At 36.5% G+C, this 24,452-nt stretch overlaps 1 protein-coding gene across 2 annotated transcripts in view; it reads left to right on the forward strand.

The window, feature by feature from the left end:
- The window catches only part of LOC106842421 (N-deacetylase and N-sulfotransferase 3), a 160,831-nt gene extending 137,337 nt beyond the window's left edge, over positions 1 to 23,494 (forward strand). For both annotated transcript variants that reach the window (XM_014858963.3, XM_070504683.1), the window contains exons 10-14: positions 4,017 to 4,191; positions 7,164 to 7,334; positions 8,732 to 8,841; positions 17,590 to 17,692; positions 22,821 to 23,494. In XM_014858963.3, the coding sequence (XP_014714449.3) occupies positions 4,017 to 4,191; positions 7,164 to 7,334; positions 8,732 to 8,841; positions 17,590 to 17,692; positions 22,821 to 22,940 (679 nt within the window). In that variant the 3' untranslated portion in view covers positions 22,941 to 23,494. The remainder of the gene's footprint in view (positions 1 to 4,016; positions 4,192 to 7,163; positions 7,335 to 8,731; positions 8,842 to 17,589; positions 17,693 to 22,820) is intronic.
- Positions 23,495 to 24,452: the final 958 nt, after the last annotated feature.

Below are 24,452 nucleotides of genomic sequence, written 5' to 3' on the forward strand. Positions count from 1 at the left end.
ACAAATAAAAGTTATCTTCTGTGCCTTGGAAATTGAATAACATGAAGGAGAACAGAAATTATTCATAACAAACTTTTCTCAGTTTATGAATAGACTTGTCACCTCAAGAAGCCCACATGTAATTTCAATTTGCATTAATTATCTTTGATAGTAGTTGCAGATATGAAGTCAGAGAAATACCATAATCCCCAGGAATTTAATTTCTCTCTACTCTTAAGAAAATGCTTTCGTAGCTTTCTCTTCCTGTGCACTTTGCATTACAGTGATGCTATAGTCCACATATATAATTTTCTATTTTGCTTTGGCATAAAAGGTAAATAAATAGAACTAGAAATGTGTATATTTCATGAGTAATGAAAGCTATAAAAAAGCTATCAACAATATACAAAATTTAATTGTTTTTTGTTTTTGTGAGGAAGATTGGCCCTGAGCTAACATCTGTTGCCAATCTTTTTTTTTTTTGGCTTGAGGACGATTGTCACTGAGCTATTTTTGACAGTCTTCCTTTATTTTATGTGGGATACTGCCACAGCATGGCTTGACGAACCGTGCCAGGTCCACACCCAGGATCTGAACCTGTAAATCCTGGGCCGCTGAAGCGGAGTGCGCAAACTTAACCACTGTGCCACCAGGCCTGCCCCCCAAATTTGATTTTTGGCATTTGAATTGAAATTAGAACTATATCAACTATCTGAGGAAAATAGTTATATTAAAATTAAAAATTAAAATGTCAAATATACCCAAAATATAGTAATGTAGTAGGAATTGCTGTTGCAAATGAACATGTTAATCATAAAATCTATCCAGAAGTCTTGCTGTTAAGGTATAAATTCTGGGGGGAAATGTAGTATAAAAGAGTTGAATTCTTGTAATAATTCTAGATCGTGAACATAAACATTTTGTATGTATTTTCGTATAAAGTGTTGTTACACATTAACCTCTGTTGTCACATTTCACGATCTCAATTTTATAAGTGTCAGCCCCCTCAAGAGTCACTCGCGGATAGTCCGAATGGAAGGATAAAGAAATAGGTGGAGTGTCATTTGAGCACCTACTAGGATTTACATATATTCTGATCGTTATATATTTCACTGCCAATTCTTCAGTACAGTGCTTGATGTTAATTGCGTAGTGTTAAGTAACAGCTGTGAGAATCAAAAAGCTATCAACTCCTTTAGCTGCTATTTGACCACTGACTCAAATATATATGCGCATATACAGTGGAATAAAATGATACTAACTAAAGGGAGGGATTAAAAACTGCTTTAGATGTGGGGAGGAATGCAATACTTGGATTCCCTGAGACTTAAGAATATCTGTGAGAATAACCAATTAAAAAAAAAAAAAAGCTGTTCCTAAGCCAGTAATGTCTATAGGCTCTATGACAGGAACAAAATGTCCCTTAAGCAGTTTACAAAGAGAGGACATAAATAAGTAGAAAGCTAATGAGCAATTAAAGATTTTAATTATAACTCACTAAAAACACCCTAATTGCGAACACTTTTGATTGACAAATTATATGTTTATAAAAGGCAATTAACACAAGAATGAATAGTAGTAACTGCAAATGTAAATCTATTAGCAATAACTGTAGCTTTGCTGTCAACGACATCAAATGTATTCACAGTCCTTGGACTGGCCTTGCCTCTCTAGCAAGTGTCAGCACCTCAGCAGCCCCTTTGGGACCACAGAGCCACAGGGTTGAAGATTATATGCCTCAGTGTGCCAAGTCACTTAGAGAAGTGACCCAGGCACAGCTAGTTAATCTGGATACATGGATCTGCTTTTCCTGGAGAACTGGGTAAAACTGGGGCTGTCTTAACTGACAGGCACCCTAAACACAGGCTTAGGGAACAAGCAACATAGAGAAAATGAAAATGAGAAAACTCTACCTTTGATAAAATGGCCAAGATTTGCAATCAAAAGATCTAAGGAAAGTGTTTGATTTATGCATACAGTAAAGTTTTATATTTTCTGGTTTGGTAGTATTTTTTATAATTACGTTGGGCTGCAATGGAGGATTGGAGTGTGGAGAGCCATGAAATCCTGTTAGTGTTTAGAACCTCTAAACGTCTTAATCTGGCTTTGAGTGAAATCACCAAGAAATACTCAGGGTCAACCCAAGTAACATTGCAAAAGTCACACCTTCCAGTTAAAAAAATTGCTGAGGTTTTATGGAAGTAGCAAAGCTTTAAATGAGACAGGCATTCACTTTTAACCCCCAAATTCTTAAACCGCTTGAGTTTGCTCACCAATTCTTAGATAACCCAAGTTCATATTCTCCAAATGTGGACCTATTTCCACCCTGGAAATATGAAGGTGAACTCTTTTTATTTACTTGTTTATTCATCAAGCATTTTTCAACTGCATATAAGTGCCAGCTGCTATACTACAAAAATGTGGGCATATAAGCAGACAAGAACTGGACTCTGCTTTCTCCGTGAGCCTCGGGGCCAGGCAAAATCAACACATTACAGTCCAAGACCCAGAGCTGCCTGAGGTTCCCAAGGCCTAAACTGTTCCAGGTAGAGGACAGCTCAGAGGGTGGGACAGTTTTTAGAAATTAAAAGTTATCTGAATTCAGTACCTTCTGCCCCTTTTTGGTGATTTTTGGAGGCTTTCTCAGAATAAGCAAACTCGAGACAAGCTTGGACCAAATTAAGATACCAATAGACACTTGGGATAACCTTAGACCCCTGGAACCAGTGTGAACATCTAAATTAAGAAGCACCCTGAAATTTGGCACTTACTGTTGCTAGAATATACACCAGACAGCAGATCAAACTTTCCAGAAATTTTTGTATACCTCTTTCTCCCTAAAAGGATGGCAGAATGACCTGTCACCAATAAGGCAATTTCCCAAAAACATAAAAGGATTTCTTTACTGCCCTGAGTTTTAAGACATCACTTTGTGGTACCAGCCAAACTTTGCAGTATGTTAACAACTGCAATCCTAGCAGCTTTACCGTGTGAGACAACTAAAAGAAAACAGCAAGCTGCAAAAAGAAGTCCTCACATAAAAGTTGATGACTGTCTGGTTCCGTACTTACTGAACCGCCTTATCTTGGTAGCCAGAGTCGTGTCAGCTTATGAACTGAAGTGAGGGCGGGGCAGGGTGGAGGGTGAGGCCATTATTAAAAAATATAAGAAACTCTAGAAGTTAAATTTGCATGTTCTCTCTCAAAAGGCCCTTTTTCCTCTGAAAGGTGGCCCTTAGTGCTTCAGAAATATCTATTATCATTTGCCGAATTAGTTTATATTTGACACCTTGGTACAGATGGATCACTTTACGAAATGCATTAAGCCCTGCCATTTCTGTGCCTGAGGCACCAGTATCCCTGTGTTCCCTCTGCTGGTGGTTTAAATTCTCACCTCACTTAAGGATACAAGATCTGTCTGGGAAATTTGCTAGGATTTTATATTTGGAAATATGTACATACTTTTTAAACTTTTATAGTTCCTTTAAAGAATATAAATGCCTAAATATGGGAAAAAATAAGCAAATAAGCAATGTTTACACCAGATCTGCTCTGCACTTTGACACTTTGAATGTGACAGCAGCACAACACATTAGCGGGAGTGAAATTGTTTTACGTGTGATGAAGTAAAACATGTTTTGTCTGAGTCCTTTTAAAATGCCTTCAACTGAACATATCATCTGTTTTGATCAAATTTTCTTTTTGGTCGAGCACTCACATTTTTCTCTGTAAACTCTTTCTGCGTTTCAACATATTTTATACAGTTAGATTGTTATTGTCATGGTTTGATCACTCTGTGTCTATGTTTTCGTTATCTCCCATACCTTTTTTTCCTGATACTAAGCAAAACAAATAAATAATGTATTTAGAAAAGCACTTTCAAAATTCATTATTAGTGGCCTGTATATTTTTCCCTTGCTAACTATGTGGGATGACCAATGCCTTAAAGAAGGAGAATTTGTGGGACACCTTTAACATCTTCACTCACCAGGGTATGAGTATACCAGAGTCTCATTTTGAGAAATATTCCTTTTCTAGGTATATGGATTTCTTCCCAGTCCCATCTAATGTCACCACTGACTTTCTGTTTGAGAAGAGTGCCAATTACTTCCACTCAGAGGAAGCTCCTAAAAGAGCAGCTTCTCTGGTCCCCAAAGCCAAGATCATCACCATTCTCATTGACCCATCGGACCGAGCGTATTCCTGGTACCAGGTAAGGAAAACACAGACAGAATCCAGCAGGTAGAGGGGAGTATGGAGAAGGACGGTTTTCAGCAATAGCCACGACCTCAGGTTTTAACAAAAGTGAAGATATGCTTGTTCTCTATCTGCAGAAAAGTGGATAAATTTTTCTTTGTTTCCATGGAGAAACTAACTTTCTCCTTAAGTTTTTATTAATTTTGTATTCATTTAATTAATTTAACAAAATGTATTATTGCAATGAAGAAACTAAATTAAACTATAACAAACAATACTATGTACTTGTATGTATGGCTGTGCTTGTATACATCTGCATTTTAAAAGTAAAATGTTATAATTTTAAATCATTATTTTTCATCTCATACATATATAATGCTACTATTATTATCTCAGTTTTACAGATTAGGAATATAATTGATTCCCCAAAGCAGAAGTCGCCTGTTTTTTCCATCAAGGGCCAGACAGTAAATATTTCGGCCTTTGCAGGCCACGTGGTTGGTCTCTGTCACAACTTTGCCATTATGTTGCAAAAGCAGCCATAAACAATATGTAAATTAATGAGCTTAGCCATGTTCCAATAAAACTTTATTTACAAAAAGAAGCATCAGGCCAATTTTAGCCCGTGGGCCACAGATCGATGACCTTGACTCTAAAAGATCTTAAATACTGAAGAAATAACTTAGGAGCAAGCCCAGCCAGTCTCAACCCTGTTCTAAGAGTCTTTCTCATACACTCACTGCCATTATGTTTCTGATGTTGCTTAACGCAGAGCACAGAAACGACCACTTTGAAATAATTTAACAAACTCTAATAATAATACTTATATATCAAATACATTTTTACTCTCATAAATCGTTACAAATAATAGGAAAAAAAACCTGTCCCAGTGATATTTTAATCACCAAGTGAAAAAAGTTCAATATAAAGCAGTCAAAATTAAATATAAGAACATAACAAAATTAATAGTGTCTTTAGTCTTTAGGATCCTTGGTTATCATTCCTCAGTTTTGTGATTTAAAAAACACTTTCCTAATGTTCATATGTTTATCCATTCATTAAACAATTTTAATGACTACCATGTGGAAAGTATTCTTCTAAGTATGATTTGAAGATAAATTCATAAATGTGGATGCCACACTCAAGACTGCTTTCAGTCTAATTGGAGAAATATGTATAAATAATCAGTGTGTAAATCAGAAAGTATTAAGTGACAGATGGACTCCTACAGAGTGATAAAACCCATCCAGTAAAGACCAGCAGGGACAAGTTAAGTATATTAACTGGCTGCCTTAGAGGAGCCCAAACACCAGAGGGACTATTGGGCATTTCCCTAAAGAAGGGAGGATTTGTAAGGAGAGAAATTTAGGTAAAATTAAAATGGAGTGTTTTGATAAGCAGGGCTATGTGTAAGGGGGTTATCAGCAGGTCAGGGCTGAAAAGCAGATTGAGGGTCTTATTTCCTTGGAAACTATAAAGTTAAGATGAATGTGGAATGTTGCATCCAAAAACCCCTTATCTGAGACTCCGCACCCGGGTTGGCAATAGGGCTCCTTCTCTGTATTAAAGTTACTCGCATAGCTCGGATCCTCCAGGTAAGAGTGGGAGGTTCTGTTCTCAATGACAGGATTTCAAACAGCTAAATTCTTGACAATCTATGATATTGAGAACAAAGTTTCTCAGCACTGGGTCCTTTTGTTATTTAACAAAAGCAGCTTTTCCAGGTTTACAAGAGGAAGAGCAGATTGTCAGGAAAGGTTTTGTGGCCAGGACAGACTAGAGAAAGGTCATATAAAGCGGATGAGTCTTGGAAGGGCACGTTGAGAATTGTCTGCATTATAGGGAGTGAGACATCCTGGAAAGCTGAGGTCCACAATTCCACACTAATCATTCATGCCAGACTCCTAGAGCCATCTTTTAAATCAAAATATACAGCCAATTGCAAATTGACTGATTTGATTTTGCGCCTTTTACCTTTTCCACTGGGTATCTGCAGAAAAGAGAAATAAGCCTTAATTGACTCAAAGAGAAAGAAGAAAATTGGAGCTTGGCAACCACTTAGCCCCTGAAAAATTGAGAATTTCCTGAAAAATGAGGTTTCAAGGCTCCAAGCTAACAAAATGTCCTAAATATTACAAATAAATCACCCCGCAGTGGTCAAATGCAGGCCTTAACAAAGCCTAGCAGAATTGTTAGTACAGTAATTTGAATCTCAATTGCAGCAAATTTGCTATTCAACTAGACATGGTAAACAGCCACAAATCCACCGCTAAGCCTGAATATTTATTGGACAATTTAGGGAAAAGGTGATTTCCTCAAACTCAGGGGCCTGAGCCGGAGCCATTAGGAAGCACTTTCCTGTTTGGATTGCTGCTTTCTGCATTTTCTGTACAATAAATGATTCTGATTCATCACAAAGGTTACCATTAGGTAAAATAATCTTGGCTTTTAGATGCTAGGTAGTGTATGAGAAAAGCTGTGAATTTCGGATAATGTACATGTCCAAGTTTTCAGTAGTTTTGCCATTTAAATAGCCAACAGGGCTTTTCTATCTAAAACTGCATTACTAGATGGAGCAAAACCATGTGGCAGAACTAGTAGAGTGCTTGTGGATTATGGATACTCACTGGACATGATAAATGGTTTGCTTATGGGCTGAAAAGGGGGCATTAATGCAACTTTCAAAAGTTTACTTTCAGCATAAAATATATACACAAAGGAAACAACTCAGTAAAGTGGGTTAAGGAATCCTATCAATAGGAATTCAGCCTCTACCAAATAAGTTCTCGAAAATATACTCTCATCAGCATCATAACTTTATATCCCTTGCTTCAAGCAAACATTTTCATCCTTTATTAACTGCAAAACAAATAACTCTCCAGCAGCAAGGCACTCCTCCTTTAGCTTTGAGACTTGTCACAGAGATTGGTTTTTAATTATTGATGCCTATGGTTCACGTTGGTTTAATTATCCACCTTTTCATCACAGCATCAGCGATCACATGAAGACCCCGCAGCTCTGAAGTTTAGCTTCTACGATGTCATCTCAGCCGGGCCCCGTGCACCCTCCGAGCTCAGAGCCTTGCAGAAGAGATGTTTGGTCCCAGGGTGGTATGCCAGCCACATCGAGAGATGGCTTGTGTATTTCCCCCCATTTCAGGTATTGGGCAATAAGAATTTACATCATGTTACAATCCCATTAAGTTGATGACTTTGCCTCTAGGATAGAGGAGATTTTTACTCATTAAAACATTACTAGCTTGTACTCTTTAGTTGTAAATACTGAGACTGTGGCAAAGAATAATAGATAGGCAGAGGTAGAAAAACTGTTTAATTTTCTTTCTAAAAGTCTTTCAGGATAATTCTCCCTGCTCTAGTTTCTAGTGTGCACGTGTCCTGATTGTAAAGAGCTTCAGCAGCTTCATATCCTGATTCTTGTTCTGAGAATAGAGCTTCAGAACCTCTTAGCCAAACAAGGCAAATATTGTTTTGCTTAAGTGCCATTATTTCCCTTTGAACCACCTTGCTGAATTTTTCATAAGTCCTAGGTTTTTCTTGGCTTCCTTGCTTCTCTTTTTTGTCTGGCGTCAACCTCGTTTACGAAATCAGCCCCTACATCGAATTGCATACAGTTGTGCAGTCACCTCAGACAGGGTATATCATGTGTGTCTAGAACTGTGCCTTCCAATATGATAGCTCTTATGACATGTGGCTATTTAAATTTATATTAAAATTATATAAAATTAAAAATTCAGTTCCTCAGTCACATTAGCCACATTTCAAATGCTCAGTGTCCACCTGTTTGTTAGACACCAGAGCTGTGGAACATGGTCATTGTCAGAGAAAGTCCCGTTGAACGATGCTGGTCTGGATTAACTAGAAACATTGGAGAAGAGGTGTGAGCAAGAGTTACCCTGCACTTCGTGGCCCTCCATCATTGTCTCTTGTCGTTTTGTCTTCCTGGGTCCACCCTACTCGCTCACCAGAGTAACAAGCAAATTCTTTCCCTTAGTCTTTGGAGGAACTTCTGTCCACAATCATGTTCTCTAGGAGACTTATCTTTTTCTCCAAATAGATTATCAAAGTATTTCTTAAAACTTTACGGCGCTACCCCTTTAAATGGAACTGTGGAGAATGACGCGTCCTCTGTCTCATTACAGCTGGTCTTATTATAACCATTTTTCTTTTCTACAGTGCTCCCTCCCAGCTTGAATGATGGAATCATTCTTTTGTCTGTTTTTAAACTTGGTTTCCATTTGTAATTTTCTAGTCACATTTCTTAAACTGTCTTGGTCCCTGCAAATGACTTTTTTGTTTTCATAGTGTTTGCAGGACTTCTCAGATTACAAAGCATGAGTGCATTAAATTAGTGTGACTTATTTCTTGTTCTAGGTCATTTAGGAGGATGGCCTGGTTAAGTCTAACAACAATGCATGCAAATCCCTTCAGCACAGTGTCTCTCCCTGAATAAATTCAGAGTGCATAAATTTTTTATTGTACAGTTACATGACTTTTTTCAATGTGCATTGTCTTTTTTTAATTTCTTTGGTAATTTAGTTGCTAATTATCGACGGGCAACAGCTAAGAACTGATCCTGCTACAGTGATGGATGAAGTACAGAAGTTTCTAGGAGTCTCTCCTCATTATAATTATTCAGAAGCTTTAACGTAAGTTTATATTCTAATTAATTTATTGAAGTTTCAGCAGACAGCTAGTTTTAAAGAAATTGTAGTTTGGTGATGCAACTCTTGAGTTAGCCATTCCTTATAGACTAGTTATTTTCCAGTTTGACGTTAACTACTTGGAAAAGAACATTTCAACAGTGTGGCAAAGAAATGTCCTAAGCCTTCTGTTGATTTCTAAGTATGAGAGATTTCCCCTGGAAGGAAAGTAGAGAAACAGCTATAAATCTCAAAACCAATGACTAACCTTAAAAGAGGCTACTTAAAATAAGTTGGTAAGTGCTAAGCCTATTTAACAGACAATATCGGGACCTCTTAGAAATCTAAAGAGGTGATTAACTAGGTGGTTTCTGAATTCACACCTCTCTCTTTTGTGCAGTGTCCAAAAACAATGTCATACAGCAAGAAATAGCCCAATAGGTGACTGAAACTCTTACACATACTTCCATTTTTTGCTTCTTTGTCTTTCCCCACTGCATGCTGACCTTGTCACCTAACCTTCAGAGGCCTCAGGGCTTACAGCTCTGGTTTGGTTTTCTTTTGTTGGTTCCTTCTGATTTTCTTAGGTAGTTGACTCCATCTGGGCTGCGACTAGGGTGAGGCAAGAGAGGCACTAGGATTTAAGGAGGACTCACGTTCAGGCATTTGCACAGCCCTGACAGTGAGTGCCTCCTTAAATCTCGCTCCCCAGGTACCTCTCACCTCACCTTAATCCTGACTCTGGACTTCACTCAGCACTACACTCATGACGGTTGGCAATCAGATTTATGAGGGTTGTGTTTGTTCCTATTTCACATGCCAAGAGCAACTGCAAGATGCTGAGTTGGATGAGCCCTGGACCTGACTCTCACTATAATATTTATATTTTTTAATTTTAGAGTTCATAGGCTGAGCCTTAAAGAAACTGATAAAGACTGTATTATGGAATTCTTCCATTGTGTTTGTCAATATGAAGCTCAGTTCTGTAGATCAACTGATTTTCTCTTTTCATTGTATTCTGTATTCTGTAGCAATTTAGAGAGTGAGAGGCAGGATTCATTTACCTTTCGGCATCCCTTACAGTAAAAGATTGGCAGAAAAACACCACTGCTTACATCTTGCACAAATCATATGTAGAGATACAGATAAGAGAGACATTTTGGTTTGGAGGACGAAGGAGTAGGTGGAACTGGAGTTTTGAGCTTCCTTCCTAAGAGTCATTTCCTTGGTTGTTCCTACTAAACTTCTGACCTCTGTTTTCTATACTACGAATGCTATGGGAGCTTCAGAGAGCTTAGTTCTAGTCCTAACACCGACACTAGCCTCAGGTATTTAACTTTCAGCTTGACCTCAGAGAAAGCTGGGCGATTTTAGTTTGCAGTTAGAAATTCAGGTCCACTCTCTACTTTATATCTTTTTAAGTATCTCTTAGAAAAGAAAGCTTTTATTTTCTAAACAGTTTTCTATTTCAAGTTGGCTTATCTGTGGGTCTTTTTTTATACGGTATATAGCACAGCATTGTATTTTAGAAAAGGGAAGTGGAGTGTTCCATAAAGACATAATCTCTTTTTCTTACGGAATGATCCTTGACCTGCATGCTGTGTATTTGTCCTCTGTGCATCCAGCTCAGCAGCAAGCTTTTTATTCACCTCCACTGTCGAGAAAAGGGAGTGTAAACGTAAGAGAAGTAACATTGAAGGAGCGCACTGTTTACAAAGAACTGTGGGGCACTTTGCACGTGGGATGGATCTGGCTACAATTACCTGTTATATGATTCTCTAGCCTGCGTGGGGGCTCAGTGGGTGAAGTAGCAAGATAAGATATGTGTAGTCTCTGAAACCACAGCTTCTGGTCCAGCAGGGCTGCCCAAGCTCTCATCCTGCTGCTACAGATAATGTACTGCCATTCAGTTTCTTTTTATATTTTCTTGTCAATCATCAGTTGGCCTGACACACCTTGTAAAAACCAGCAGTGTACCTGTTGTAGAATATTTGGAATTTCATGTCCTTGTCTTAGGTCTAAATTGGTCTAAACCCCCCTTCACCCATGCCCTGTGCAGATGTTCTGAATCATAATTTAGTTACTCTTGTTAAAGTAACTATACTTATAAGTTGCTTCTATGGTGCTCTGGACATGTTGGGGATGACTGGGGGTACAAAATGTATGTTCTCTGGAATGTCCTTTATTGCTTCATATTTTTCCTGCTAGTGATAGTGAAGTATCTCTTTGGAACTTAAAAAAATTCACTTCAACTCCTCTAAGAATGTACTGAACTGCAAACAGATATGAATTCTCAACTAACCACATAAATCCAGTGCTTTGCACACAGTAGAATAAATGAATAAAACTAGGTCTATACAAAGGTTTTACCATCCAATCTTGGCATGAAATAGTACTCCAATTTAAGAGATCTATAGACTGATTACCTTCAATATTAAAAAAAAAATTCTAATTTCAAACTATTTTCAAGAAAAATGGCAATAAGTTTCCATTGATGAGTGTTATGTATTCCTTTTTACAATCGCTAAAGAAAGTATTCAAGACTTCCAAATTTCATACAGTCATTGGATAGTCTATATAGTCTTAAAATGACTTAGTATTGTCATCATGGATTTTAAGTGACATACTGAATATGTAAAAAAAATCTGATTTTCTTAGTGAGTGTGGGTGTGATTTGAAATAAGCCAGTATAAACTTTAAACAATATAAATGGGAAATTTCCCAATTGAGTAAATTAGCATTTTACAGTTCTTGTTCAACATAACCTTAATCACTAAATTATAAATAGGATTGATATACTGACATTATTTTAGCTTTTATGTTATGTGTTATATAGTGTTTTAAAGCTGACTAATCATTCGAGAGAAAGCAGGAAAAATAATGCTTAGCATGGAATCGTGCTAATTTGTATAAACTAAAGTGAAAAATATAAACTTTTAATTTTTCCATGAGTACATCCATTCACAATTATACCTAGCCATCAGTGACCATGACAGGATCCTTCACACTTAGAAATACTGGTTAGTTAAATACCTGAACCTAACATCTTTATTTCTCAGTCACGTAACCTGTTTGTTAACATGAATGAAACCAGACTGAGTTACATGAATTTTTATTACTAAATTACTGTGAAAACTTCAGTAAATGGACAGCATGGATTTGAAGGCCAGGGGTTGAATAAAGATTGAGTGTTTCTTTAGTTTTCTTCTGAGGACGGTGCTTACTAAGTCATCAAGAGCTGAATCTGCTTCAGAATTCACAAGAACTTCAATTGCTTCTAATATCACTTCCCTGGCAATCAAATCTACATTGCCCAGGAACTCTTTCCCATCCCCATTTTAGATGAGTTGGAATGAAAATGTGCCACACTGAAATGTTTTTAGTGGCAAAAAATGGCAGCCAGAGTAGCTAAAATTTGTTGGTTCTGTAGATGACCTGTGAAAGGGCACCTAGAAATGTTAAGTACAGTAAGGAAAAAAAAAGTCTATTCCAATTTCTTATGATGAATTTGTTTTTAAAAGTGGTTGTAACATTTCAAAATCAGTATATATTCATATGTTCTAAGTATTTTACATACATTATATGCTTCATAACAACACTATGTGACAGGTACTATTAGCTCTATTTTTCAGCTAAAAACACTGGGGCACAGAAAAGCTAAGCCAAAAGTCACTCAGCAAGTAAAATTGAGGAGGCAGGATTGAAACTCACTCAGTCCTCTGGAGCCTACACCGCCAATCTCTTAAGCTCTTCAAATTGGCACAAGATGTTAGAACCAGACAAAAGTAATACTGTGAATTTTTACTAATGAATAGTCTATCAACAGGAAGTACTTCCTTTAAAAGACTGAAACCTTAAAATGAGCTTTTTAAGTTGTTTCAGACTTTATTACAAAAAGAATCTATCTCCATAACACACTGTCACTTTGCATAATAAGTATGTAATCATAGTGATATGCAAATTAAAACCACATCGAAATACCACTAGAATGGCTAGAATCCAAAAGACAATACCAAATGTTGGCAAGAATGTGGAGAAACTGGAACTCTCATATATGGCTGATGGTAATGTATAATACATGGCCACTTTGGAAGAGCGGATTTGCAGTTGCTTAAAAATTAAACAGAAGCTTCACAAACAGTCCAGTTCCACTCCAAGAGAAATGAAAACCTATGTCCATTTGTTCGTGGCTGCATTATTCATAGTAGCCAAAAACTGGAACCAAGCAAAATGTTCAGCTGGTAAATGGATTAACAATATTTGGCACAGTCACACCAGCGAAAAAAGGAAATGTCCAGAAGAGACAAATTTAGAGACAGAAAGCAGATCAGTTCTTGCCGGGGGCCAGGGGTGACAGCAAGGATTGACTGCAATGGGCTCTAAGGGATTTTGGGGGAATGAAATCTTCAGAAACTGGTGACAGTTATACCACTATATAAATTTGCTACAAATCATTGAATTGTACACTTACAATGGGTATTATGACATGTAAATTATACCTCATAAAAGCTGTTACAAATAAAATGTGTACCAGTAAATTGGTTCATTAAATCATAAAAATACGTTTGCAGAGAGGGAACTGAGAAAAACAACTTCTGTGCTTGCCGCATATTAATAACACCTAAATGATGGTGTTTTGGTTTTGAAATTTATCTGCACTGTTTGCAATTCAGTATTCTCCCATGGAAACAGCATTTCAATTTAAAGGCATTTCAACCATATTTGAAACTTCTAAGTATAATCTGAATGTTCTCTAGCATTCACCTGCCCAAGGGTAAAATTAAAGTCACATTTTCATTAATATAGAAATGTTACCAGTTGGAGAAATGTTACCAGTTGGAGGCTGAATCATTGGAGAATCCTGATTGCCCCTGCCCACGCGTCTCTTCCAGTTATTTCTAGACAGCCCCAGGTGATATTCCACACAAGCTGAAGAATCAGTCCATTCTTGTTTTACTCTTTAATTCAACAAAGTTTTATTGAATCACTATGTGCATGCATCTGGGGACACAATGATAAATAAACAAAGTATCCTACTTCCAGGAAGGGGGAGCCATAGAGAGACACTAAACAACCCATATGATTTCTTCCAAAACATTCACTTCCTGAAAGCCTTTGAAGGAGGGTCCAAGCCACAACTAGTACCTACACAAAATGACTAGCTGCCAGTGCCTACTTGAAAAGGTTTCCTTGACGCTCCACCAGATGTTAGTAGTACTGATGCTAATCTTCAGAGGGACACTGCTGATATTCCAAACAGATGTAGGCAGATCTTTTTTCATCTCCTGTCAAGCTTTTTCACTTGAGCTCTCAAATAGCATTGCTGTGTCATCACTCACAAGGTCCTTCATCAACATCAGTCCCTTCACCTTCTACCGCAAGCCACCTGGAAATTTATAAACATGGTCTCTCTTCTATCTTCCTCTCCTTTTCATTTCCACTCCTACACACTTGCACCAGTGCCTAGGAACCTATGCATACCGATGCCTGGGCTAGGTGCCCCCTCCACACACATTTTTTTCTCATGTCCCAGCATGACAGCCTGCTGCATAAGATGACATCAGTTAGCAGAGATGAAAGAAAAACCTATTTTTCTTTTGATTTTTAATTTTAACATGTGAAGTTCAATGTTTCTTAAAAAAAAATTCTGTGAGAAAGATGCTCATTTTACCATAAGGCTTCTGTATGTTCCAGACATGTATCTATAGTTAGGAGTATAGTTAGCAAAAATAATAATAATGATAATAGTTGGTCTGAATTTTGATCACTTAAATACCTAAAATGAGTCAGGATTCACTTGTGGAAATTGCTAATAAAATGTTAATGAAAAATTTTACATCAATAGCAGACTTCTAGAAATATTACTGTATTATAGCTTCCCAGCTTTCATATACAGATGATTTAAATAACAGTCTTCATTAATGCTCTCCTTTCTTGTACCTCTGAATATGGAACAAATTTATTCAGTTACCTTACTGATTCAAACAAGAATATAAACAACATGAAGATATTTCACGTTGTGTCCTGATCTCACACAATTGCTTTAATAATGATGAGAAACGGGTTTTACATAAGTGGGAAGTGAGTAATATTTCAGTGTCTCTAGTACACAAAGCAGTACAGAGGCAAAAATCAAGGTTTGCTTTCTTTTCATAAGGCCACAGTTATAGACTCTACAAGATTAGCTACATAAAGACTACCTTCCATATCACACTCTCCAAATACACACACACACATTCAACCACAGTATAATTTTAAATCAGCTTTATTGATGTATAATTTACATGTAATAAAATCCACCCATTTTAATTCTACAGTGTGATGAATTTTGACAAACATGTACAGTGGTATATGCCACCACAATTAAGATGTAAAACATTTCCATTAATCCAAAAAGTTTCCTCACGCACCTTTGCAGTCAATTCTTTCTCCTCACCCCTGATCCCTAGCAACCACTGATCTACTGTCTTTCACTTAGCATAATCCTTTCGAGATACTTCCATGTTGTTACATCTATCAGTAATTAGTTCTTTTTTATTGTTGAGTAATACTCCATTTTATGGTATACTACAATTTATCTTTTCACCAGTTGATGGACAGGGTTGTTTCCATTTGGGGGCTACTATGAACATCTGTGTACAGATCTTTGTGTGGATATATATTTTCATTTCTCTGGGGTAAATATCCAGAAATGGGGTTGATATGTCATATAGTAATTATGTATCTAACTTTATAAGAAATTTTCCAAACTGGCTCTAGTATTTTTAATTTCTACAAACAAGGTATAACAGTTCTAGTCGTTCTGCATCTTTGCCAACACTGGTCTTTTTAAATTTAGTCATTTTAGCGAGTGTGTAGTGTTATTTTATTTGTGATTTTAATTTGCATTTCCTTAATGACTAATGATGTTGAGCAAATTTTAGTTTGTTAATTGGTCATTCACATATGTTTTTTGATGAAGTGTCTGTTCCAATCTTTTACTCAATTTTTATTGGTATTATCATCTTCTTATTGAGTTGTATATTCTGAATATAAGTCCTTTATTAGATACATTTTACAAATATTTTCACCCAATCTGTGGCTTCCTTTTTCATTTTCTCTAAATGTTTTAGAAAAGCAAAAATTTTAAATTTTGATGTATTCCAAAAAAATTGTCATTATTCTTCTTTTATCATTCATCCTAAGAAATCTTTGCCTAACCCAAGGTTACAAAAATTTTCTATGTGTCTTTTCCTATGTTTATTTCCAGAATTTTTCCAGTTTTAGTTCTTAGGTTTAGGTCTATGATCCATTTCAAGTTAATTTCTTATATACAGTGTGAGTTAAGGGTCGATATTCATATTTTCCATATAGATATCCAGTTTTTCCAGTTCAATTTGTTTAAAAGACTGTCCTTTCCCATTGCATTACCTTGGCATCTGTTTTTGAAAGTCAGTTGACTGTAGATGTGTTGATCTATTTCTGGACTGTTTTCTTCCACTGATCCACTGGTGCCAGTACCACACGGCCTTGATTACTGTAGCATTACAGTAAAGTTTTGTAGTTTTCAGTGTTCAGATCTTGCATATATTTTATGTTAAATTTATCCTTAAGTATTTCATGTTTTTATGCTAATTTAAGTGTTTTTATTTAAATTTCCAATTGTTCATTGTTCAAATAATTTTAAGAACAAGTTGGAAGCAGTGTTCTGAGAAGTAGTATGGATTAAAGACAAAAGGAAAAAGTGGCCCTAAGTGATAATTATTTCTAATGAAGAAGAAATTATAGCAATAGAACCATTGAGTGACAAAAACAATGTGAAAGAAATATCATTGCTGACTATTGCATTCACTTTTATATTCAAGCATGAAATTACTATTTATTCATAATGAATGATAATGCAAAACATACCCAGAGACCAGCAAAGAAGGAAAGGCCCTGGACCCAGAGTCAGGGGGCCTAGACTTGAGTCATGACCTGTGTACTGAAAAAGTATACAGTCCAAGATAAATAAATCCTGACAAACATTTCCTTCTTTTTCATTTTTTAATCAACTGACATTTGTTGAGCATTCACAAAGAGCCAAAGGCTATGGTAAGTACCATAAAACAGAAGAATCCTACATGCCATATCATTAAGAGGTTATAGTGAAAACTCAAGTGAGAAAGAGTTATATGAAATATTTTGGTAAACTAAAATATAAATTTAATGTGCTACTATTTTGATTATAATTATGCCATGAAAATCCACATTTATAGGTGCTGTTACTTTAATGCACAGCTCATCCCAAAATAAGGAAGTGGCTCTAGAAAAAAATTTAATGGATTATAGCTAAAGAACCCTAAAATTAATCACTATATGACACACCAACCCTTTCTCTTCCATTACCCTGTAATTGTATGGTACAAGTACTGTGTAAATCCATACATGTGGATGAAGCCTGAATTATCACTTTTAAACCCTACAAAGGCAAAGAATGGGCTTGAAATTTATAAAATTTTTCCTTCCAGATGAAGGAGGTAGGCTTATTAATTTCTATTAATAGGAGACCTTCTGCTGACAATTTTTCTATTAGGAATCTGGCAAACTCACAAATATGACAGATGGACTGAGAATTCAGAAGTATGCCAAAGACTTTATGCAAATGATATAGTCAAAAAATATGCCAGTTTCCCTGGTTATAGATTAATATCCAAATAAAAATATTCATGTTTTTAGTCATTATATCTTACAAATTGCTTGAAAAATACTTTTTTTTTTATTTTTTATTTTTAGGTTTGATTCTCATAAAGGTTTTTGGTGTCAGTTACTGGAAGAAGGTAAAACAAAATGCCTTGGAAAGAGCAAAGGAAGAAAATACCCTCCAATGGATCCTGATGTAAGCACAGAGCTTAAAAATACAAACTAAATAAGCAAAATGATAAATAATATATCTATTTTCTTAGAAAAGTGGTTACAATCAAAATTCAGCCTTTCTACAGACAAAAAGTGACATTTAGATTTCAATGCATCCAGCTTGCTTGTTTTGATTTTTCCAATGATATACTGCCTGTCATGCAAGAATAAAAGAAAACAATAGAATTTGCCATTTTGAATCAGAACAAAGAAGGCAACATCTCATTCCAAAAAGTATGATACGTTCACAGAAATGTTAGCATTAAAAATGTTAACTGGGACCCAGACAGGAAATATATGTTGATATATATTGGATTTCAATGAAAATTGAAAACAGGGCCAAAAGAGTTCTTTTCCTTTTTTTTACTAAGTTACTCTATAGTAGCAAGTGTGGCCTGCATAATAATATTAATTACCTGTACACTAAGCTTCAAACTGTTAATATGCTAATAAGATGAAACAATGAATATACTTCCTCAATGTTTAAGACACCAGCAGATAATTCAGGCTTTGGAGAATGGAGACGCCCAGACGTTGTGGTACGTATGGAGCACCTCGTGTCCACTGTGTTCTGAATAGTGCCGTGGCAGTCACTCAACGCTGCAGTTTTCTCAGTGTGTAGACCCTATATTTTTACCTTAATGCTTATTTCACTATATTAAAATTTATTAATATTATTTTGATTTCATAACCAGTTCAGTTAATATGTAGTTTAGACATAAGAATGCAAGTAGATTGATTTTGTAAAAAAAAATTTTAAAACTCAGAAATTAAAATATTATTTGGGATTTGTTTTCCCCCAATGTTTAATACATCATGTTAACTAAGAGTCATACAGTGATCTGAGAAGCCTAAGATGGTCTGACCTTATTTGAATACTTTTCAAATACTTGAAGACTTTGAGGACCTTTTTTTATTGCAACCTGGTAGAGACAGGGCCTGTCCTCAGCAAGCTCATAATTGTATTCTATCTAAAAGGCATTGTGGGGGTTCTTCCTGTTGTTTTGATAGACAAATTACATTCTCAGAATTCCAGTTTTCTTTGGCTGATTGTTAAAACATACCTTCAGAGCAGTATGAAAACAATCCTCACACATTAACAGAAGCAATTTCAAGAGCAAATTCCATAGTATTCAAGAAAGTAATATAAAATATATCATTTTTATTTATGTCAAAGCTATTTCTCTATATTTATTAAAACTAAAACATTTAAAAGATACTGTAGAACATCTTTCTTAGCATTTCATTTTATTCCTATCAAAGACAGACACACTGAGACATAATACTAAATTTGTTGGTAGATAAGGATAAGAAAAACATAACTTTTCATGATATCAATGTTTCTATCTTTCTCAAGAAGGTCACGTGCAATACATTACTAAGATCCTTTTTTCACTTAGACACTTCTGACACCAAATGTGTGGGTTTTTCCATGCCCAGCAATCCTCCAATTTCCTGCAGATACCAACCAGGTGTCCTAGAATTTAATTCAATCTTGACACTAACTACCCAGAGTTAGTGCAGACCCCGTAGGTTAAGGGCCCAGTCCTATAAGACTACCCTGCTCCCCGCCCTGGCCCCGCTTCAGGCACCCATAGCAAGTGGGCTTCCCCGGTTACTCACACTGCTGTCTAACTTGGCTACACATCGGGGGTTCCCACAACCCCCTCCTCAGGTTTTATAGTTTGCTATAACGGTTCACAGAACCCAGGGAAACACTTTACTTCTTATTATTATAAAGGATACAGATGAACAGCCAGATGAAGAGTTCCATAGGACTAGGTCTGGAAGGGTCCTGAGCACAGGAGCTTCTCTCCCTGAGGAGGTTGAGGTGTATCACCCTCCCGCCACATGGATGCATTTACCAACCCTGAATCTCTCCAAATCTCTTCATTTAAGGTTTTTATGGAGGTTCCAGTACGTAGGCATGACTGATTGAATCATTGGCCATTGGTGACTAACTCAATCCCCAGTCCCTTTCCCTTCCCAGGAGGCTAGAGGGTGGGGATGAAAGTTCCAACTCTCCAATCATGTTTGGGTCCTCTAGCAACTAGCCCCCAACTGAAGCTAACTCAGGTCCCACCAAGTGTCACTTTATTAGCATAAACTCGAGTATGTTTTAAAGGGGCTTCTTATAAATAACAAAAGACACTCTTGTCATTCCTATCACTCAGGAAATTACAAGGGTTTTAGGAGCTCTGTGCCAAGAACCAGAGATGAAAACCAAATATATATTTCTCACTATGTCACACTATCATATACACACTAGGTTTATTTGAGGGAGTAGACTGGCTGATTTTGTGCAAATAGTGTCCAGAGAGGAGATAAAAGTAAAGGAGGCTTCACAGAGGGAATGGAAACACAAAAGTGTAGAATGGATTAGAGTAGGCAGTCCTGTCACCACTTTGCTTGCTTCTCCTACTACAGAAAAATGCCAGTACCCTTCCTCACAACCGAAACATCAAGGATGCATTTGATCCTGGTAAATTAAGAATGTTGTTGGTCTGCTTCCACTTGACTTTTTTATCAACATATATGGTAGGAAAGGAATAAAAATGACATTTTAAATGAACACCACTGAATCAATTATCTCCCCAAATCAAAAGTATATAATAGATCCTTTAGTTTAATAATGGGCCAATAAACAACCTGATGCTGAATTTATTATATGATTCCTTCTTTTTATCATATTTTTATATTATAAAAGTGTGTATTCTTATTATCCCCTCTTACTATACTATTTCACATGAGTACGCATGAAGTAATCAGACTACATTGGCATACATTAACATAGATCCTATTTGTGATCTGACCATCTAAAATATTCCCCCTTCTGAATGATCATCAGATAACACCATATGCACAATAAAGCTTGCATACCACCAAGTTCTGTCCTAGTAACTTTTGGCCTGAACACATTATACTCGTACAAATAGGATGTGTTGTACTTTGCAAATCTCATATCAGTTATCTTGCCATAAGGAGGGAGCAGAGCAACAAAAGGAAGGGGCCCTTGACTATGGGGACATGATTATGGGGACAGTCGTCCTGCCTCATCTGCAGGTGATACATTCGAAGACCCCCAGTGGATGCCTGAAATAGCAGACAGTATCAAACCCTATTTATACTATATGTTTTCCTACAAGTACATATCTGTGATAAAGTTTAATTTATAAATTAGGCATGGTAAGAGATTAAGAACAATAACTAATAATAAAATAGAACAGTTTTTAACAATATACTATAATAAAAGATATGCAAATATGGTCTCTCTCAAAATATCTTATTGTACTGTACTCACCCTTCTTGTGATGATGCAAAATAATACAATGCCTGTGTGATGAGATGAAGTGAAGTGAGGTGAATGACATAAAGATTGTGACATAGCGTTAGGCTACTATTGACCTTCTGACCATACATCAGGAGGATCGTCTGCTTCTGGACTGAGGTTGACCACAGGCAACTAAAACCGTGCAAAGAAAACTGCAGATGGAGGGGAAGGGAGGGCTACCGTACACACATAATAGGGCACAGGACAAGAATTTGGCTACAGAGACAGCCCTGATACAGTCAGGCAAGGTTGAAAACGATGCCCAAAAGGCCAATAAATTGAGGTATGGTTGAGATACTCTTCAGTATCAGGAGGTTCAAGCAAAACTCAAAAGGGTAGATAGTAGAAATGGATGCCAGGAGGTTCAATTCTGAAGTTAGTTAAGATAGTTGGATAATCACTTACCATATGGGAAATATTAAGGAGCAAGCTGGCAGGAGCTGGGCAGCCCCAGGCTGCTGTTGTTCCAAGCACGGCTTTAGTCATAAAGAGAACAACACAAAGTGAGATGTGGCGAGAGAGCATGATGGGGAAGTTCAGAAACTCAGACTCTACACAAAGACCTAGGGCTCATCCCTGGATTCTGGCTGTCAGCAAAGGCAGCAGAGAACGATCAGGCTCCCAGATGCAGTATCTGGGAAATATAATTTATCTCCACCTTTCCTGGCCTGAGTCTGCCAGCCGGGCCTATCAGTGGCTTTCGAGCTAATGAGTGAGGAAGACCAAAAACAGAGAAATGAGACAGGCTGACACATAAACCACACAAAGGCCTGGGTTCTCCCTTGATCACAGTAACGGTTAGAAGAGAGCACAGATGCTCAGTCTGGGTCCAGTGATCATGATTACTGCACAAATCACTATGCTACATGGAAATTTTCAATACAAAATGAGACTTTATTTTCCTATGGCATTTAAAATGGACTACCAGATATGACATTTAAAAAGAATAGCACGAGGAATTAAATAAAAACTTTTTAAAAGTTCAAGTCAACTAAAAATCTCAGAATAATATAAAGCAGGGAGGTACAGACACAGAGGCAGAAATCCCGCCTTCACAGCATTCCTAACGCCGGTCACCCACACTATACATCAGCCCCACCAAATGCCATCTCACAACGCAGCCCTCCCCGTTGTTGACTATTTCAATTATTAAAATATTTTTCGTTATTGAAGGAGAATCTACCTCCCTATGAGGCAAGATAGTTTACAAGGTATTCTTCTCCTTCTTGGGTCAATAGTACAAATACACCAGGTTACAGGTCTTCCTCGTTACCTGCTGCACTTTTATGTCTCACCACAAGACTGTTCTAGCAGTGAGTATTTTGTATATGCCTCAAAAGATCTAAGAAAGTACTACCTTCAGAATCTAAATGTAAATTAATGATGACAGAGGAATATTTTATGTTATAGATTTACCAAACTAACTCTTTCTTAAAAGCTAGGATGATTTCAATAGAGCATAATATTAGATCCAATTGGTTGCTACAAGTATATTTCTGGCAACTCAGTCTAGTTATTTTAACATTTAATTCTGCAAAATCAAGTAAATTACATGTTTCATACAAAAGTTCTTTCCCTATTAGAAACGGTGTATGTAGTTAGAGTGTGGGTATTGAAGAACAGAGTCACTGTGTTTATATTGTGCTAAAGAGTCTACATGCGTAAAGTAAATTTTGATCCGGGTATGGTATACCTGATACAGATGTAAACATTGTCAAAGTATATGAAGTATAATTGAATAAACAAAATAAGTGTGCTTTTATCTCCCCTCCCACCTTAGAGCAGAGCATTTCTATCGAGCTACTATCGAGACCACAACGTGGACCTCTCAAAGCTGCTGCACAAGCTGGGGCAGCCGCTGCCATCCTGGCTGAGACAGGAGCTGCAGAAGGTGAGATAGCACCGTGAGGGAACTTTGGAGAATCCATCTTCCGCGCAACGCTCACCTTTCCCAAAGCTTCCGGAAGCTACCAAAAGGCTATTTAAAAATATACCTCTTCCAATGAGAAAAAGAACCAAGTCCCTTCCATGTGCTGGCATGTGGATGATCAGGAAAAAAGAAAAACTATCTGTGACTTAACCTTGAGGCCTGTGGCCTTTCCCTTAACCCATGTCTGAGCCTGTGGGATTACTGTCGACTACTGTGCACTCGTGTGGAGGTCAATAGCAACCAGTATACATAGCAAACACAAATGCAGAACTGTTCCATTCGTAGTACTATTTACACTTTTATATATCAACTAAGATTGTGTCTCTGTAGATTTTTAGATCACTGTTTGCCTGTACAATGTTTTCTCATTCTTTGATTCTATGAAGTGTCCTACAAAACAACAAGCAAAATAAACATCGCAATGTAGCATAAAATGCCAAAGGCATAACACCCATGAAAAATGCTTGCCAAAATATAAATCCACTGAAGTATTTAGAAAGAATTGTAAATTACAATTTGTGCTAGATATGAGAGTGGAAAAGTTATATATGAGCTTTATCTGCATCCAAAAAGGAGAAAATAAGCGCCATAGCAAAAAAAAAAAAAAGTGATTTTTTTCATACACATAGTCTAGTGCATTTATGTAAAAATTACTAATTCCTCTATCATAACGTAATTGTTATACTGAAAGATATGTTGTAAATCCATTGGATGGTAAATAGAAATGCACTGAGTATTCCAAAACAGTAAATAAATAATATAAAGTATACTGACGAAATCCTCTATAAGGGAGAAATTTAAGGGTCTGAAGATATATCACTGACAACTTATGTCCCCTTTCTGTGAGCTGCAGATCTACTCTACTGGTCCTCACTGTTTCTACAGAAATGTTTGCAGAGAATCTGAGGTGTGTGTCATCTCCAGAAACAGACTGACTTTAAATGTGAATAACTTTTTCTTTAATGTTCCCCCAAGACAAAACCTATTAAATGAAAACTAAGGACAGTTTCTCTAGATGATGTGTTAGGTTATTTACATTTAAATTATAGAAAAACTACATTTTTCCAGATAGTTCAAAATGAAATTGTGTAATGTAGAGATTTATAACATAAAACAAATTAATATATGATTTTTAACCTGATATTTGCAATGATACTTTTAATATAAGGCAGAAAAAAATAAGCAGGGCGGAGTCCCATTTTTTTAGGATATTTCATACATCACTCTTGTGAAAGACAATAGAACATAGTTAAATTTATGGATTATCTACTAAATTAAATGGAGGAAGTACAAATATGAGCTAGGCATGGTTCATAAATATATTTACACTTAAATTTTAAAGGCTTATACGATTAATAAAGTATTCAAAAAAGAAAAGAATGTCATACTTATTTTCCCGTGTTTATACTTAGTTAATTTTTAAATGTATTATACACATAAAAAATTTAACTAGTAAATAAATTCCCTGCTATGATTACATAA

The sequence above is a fragment of the Equus asinus genome, chromosome 3 (assembly GCF_041296235.1).
Source record: "Equus asinus isolate D_3611 breed Donkey chromosome 3, EquAss-T2T_v2, whole genome shotgun sequence".
Taxonomy (NCBI): Eukaryota; Metazoa; Chordata; class Mammalia; order Perissodactyla; family Equidae; genus Equus; species Equus asinus.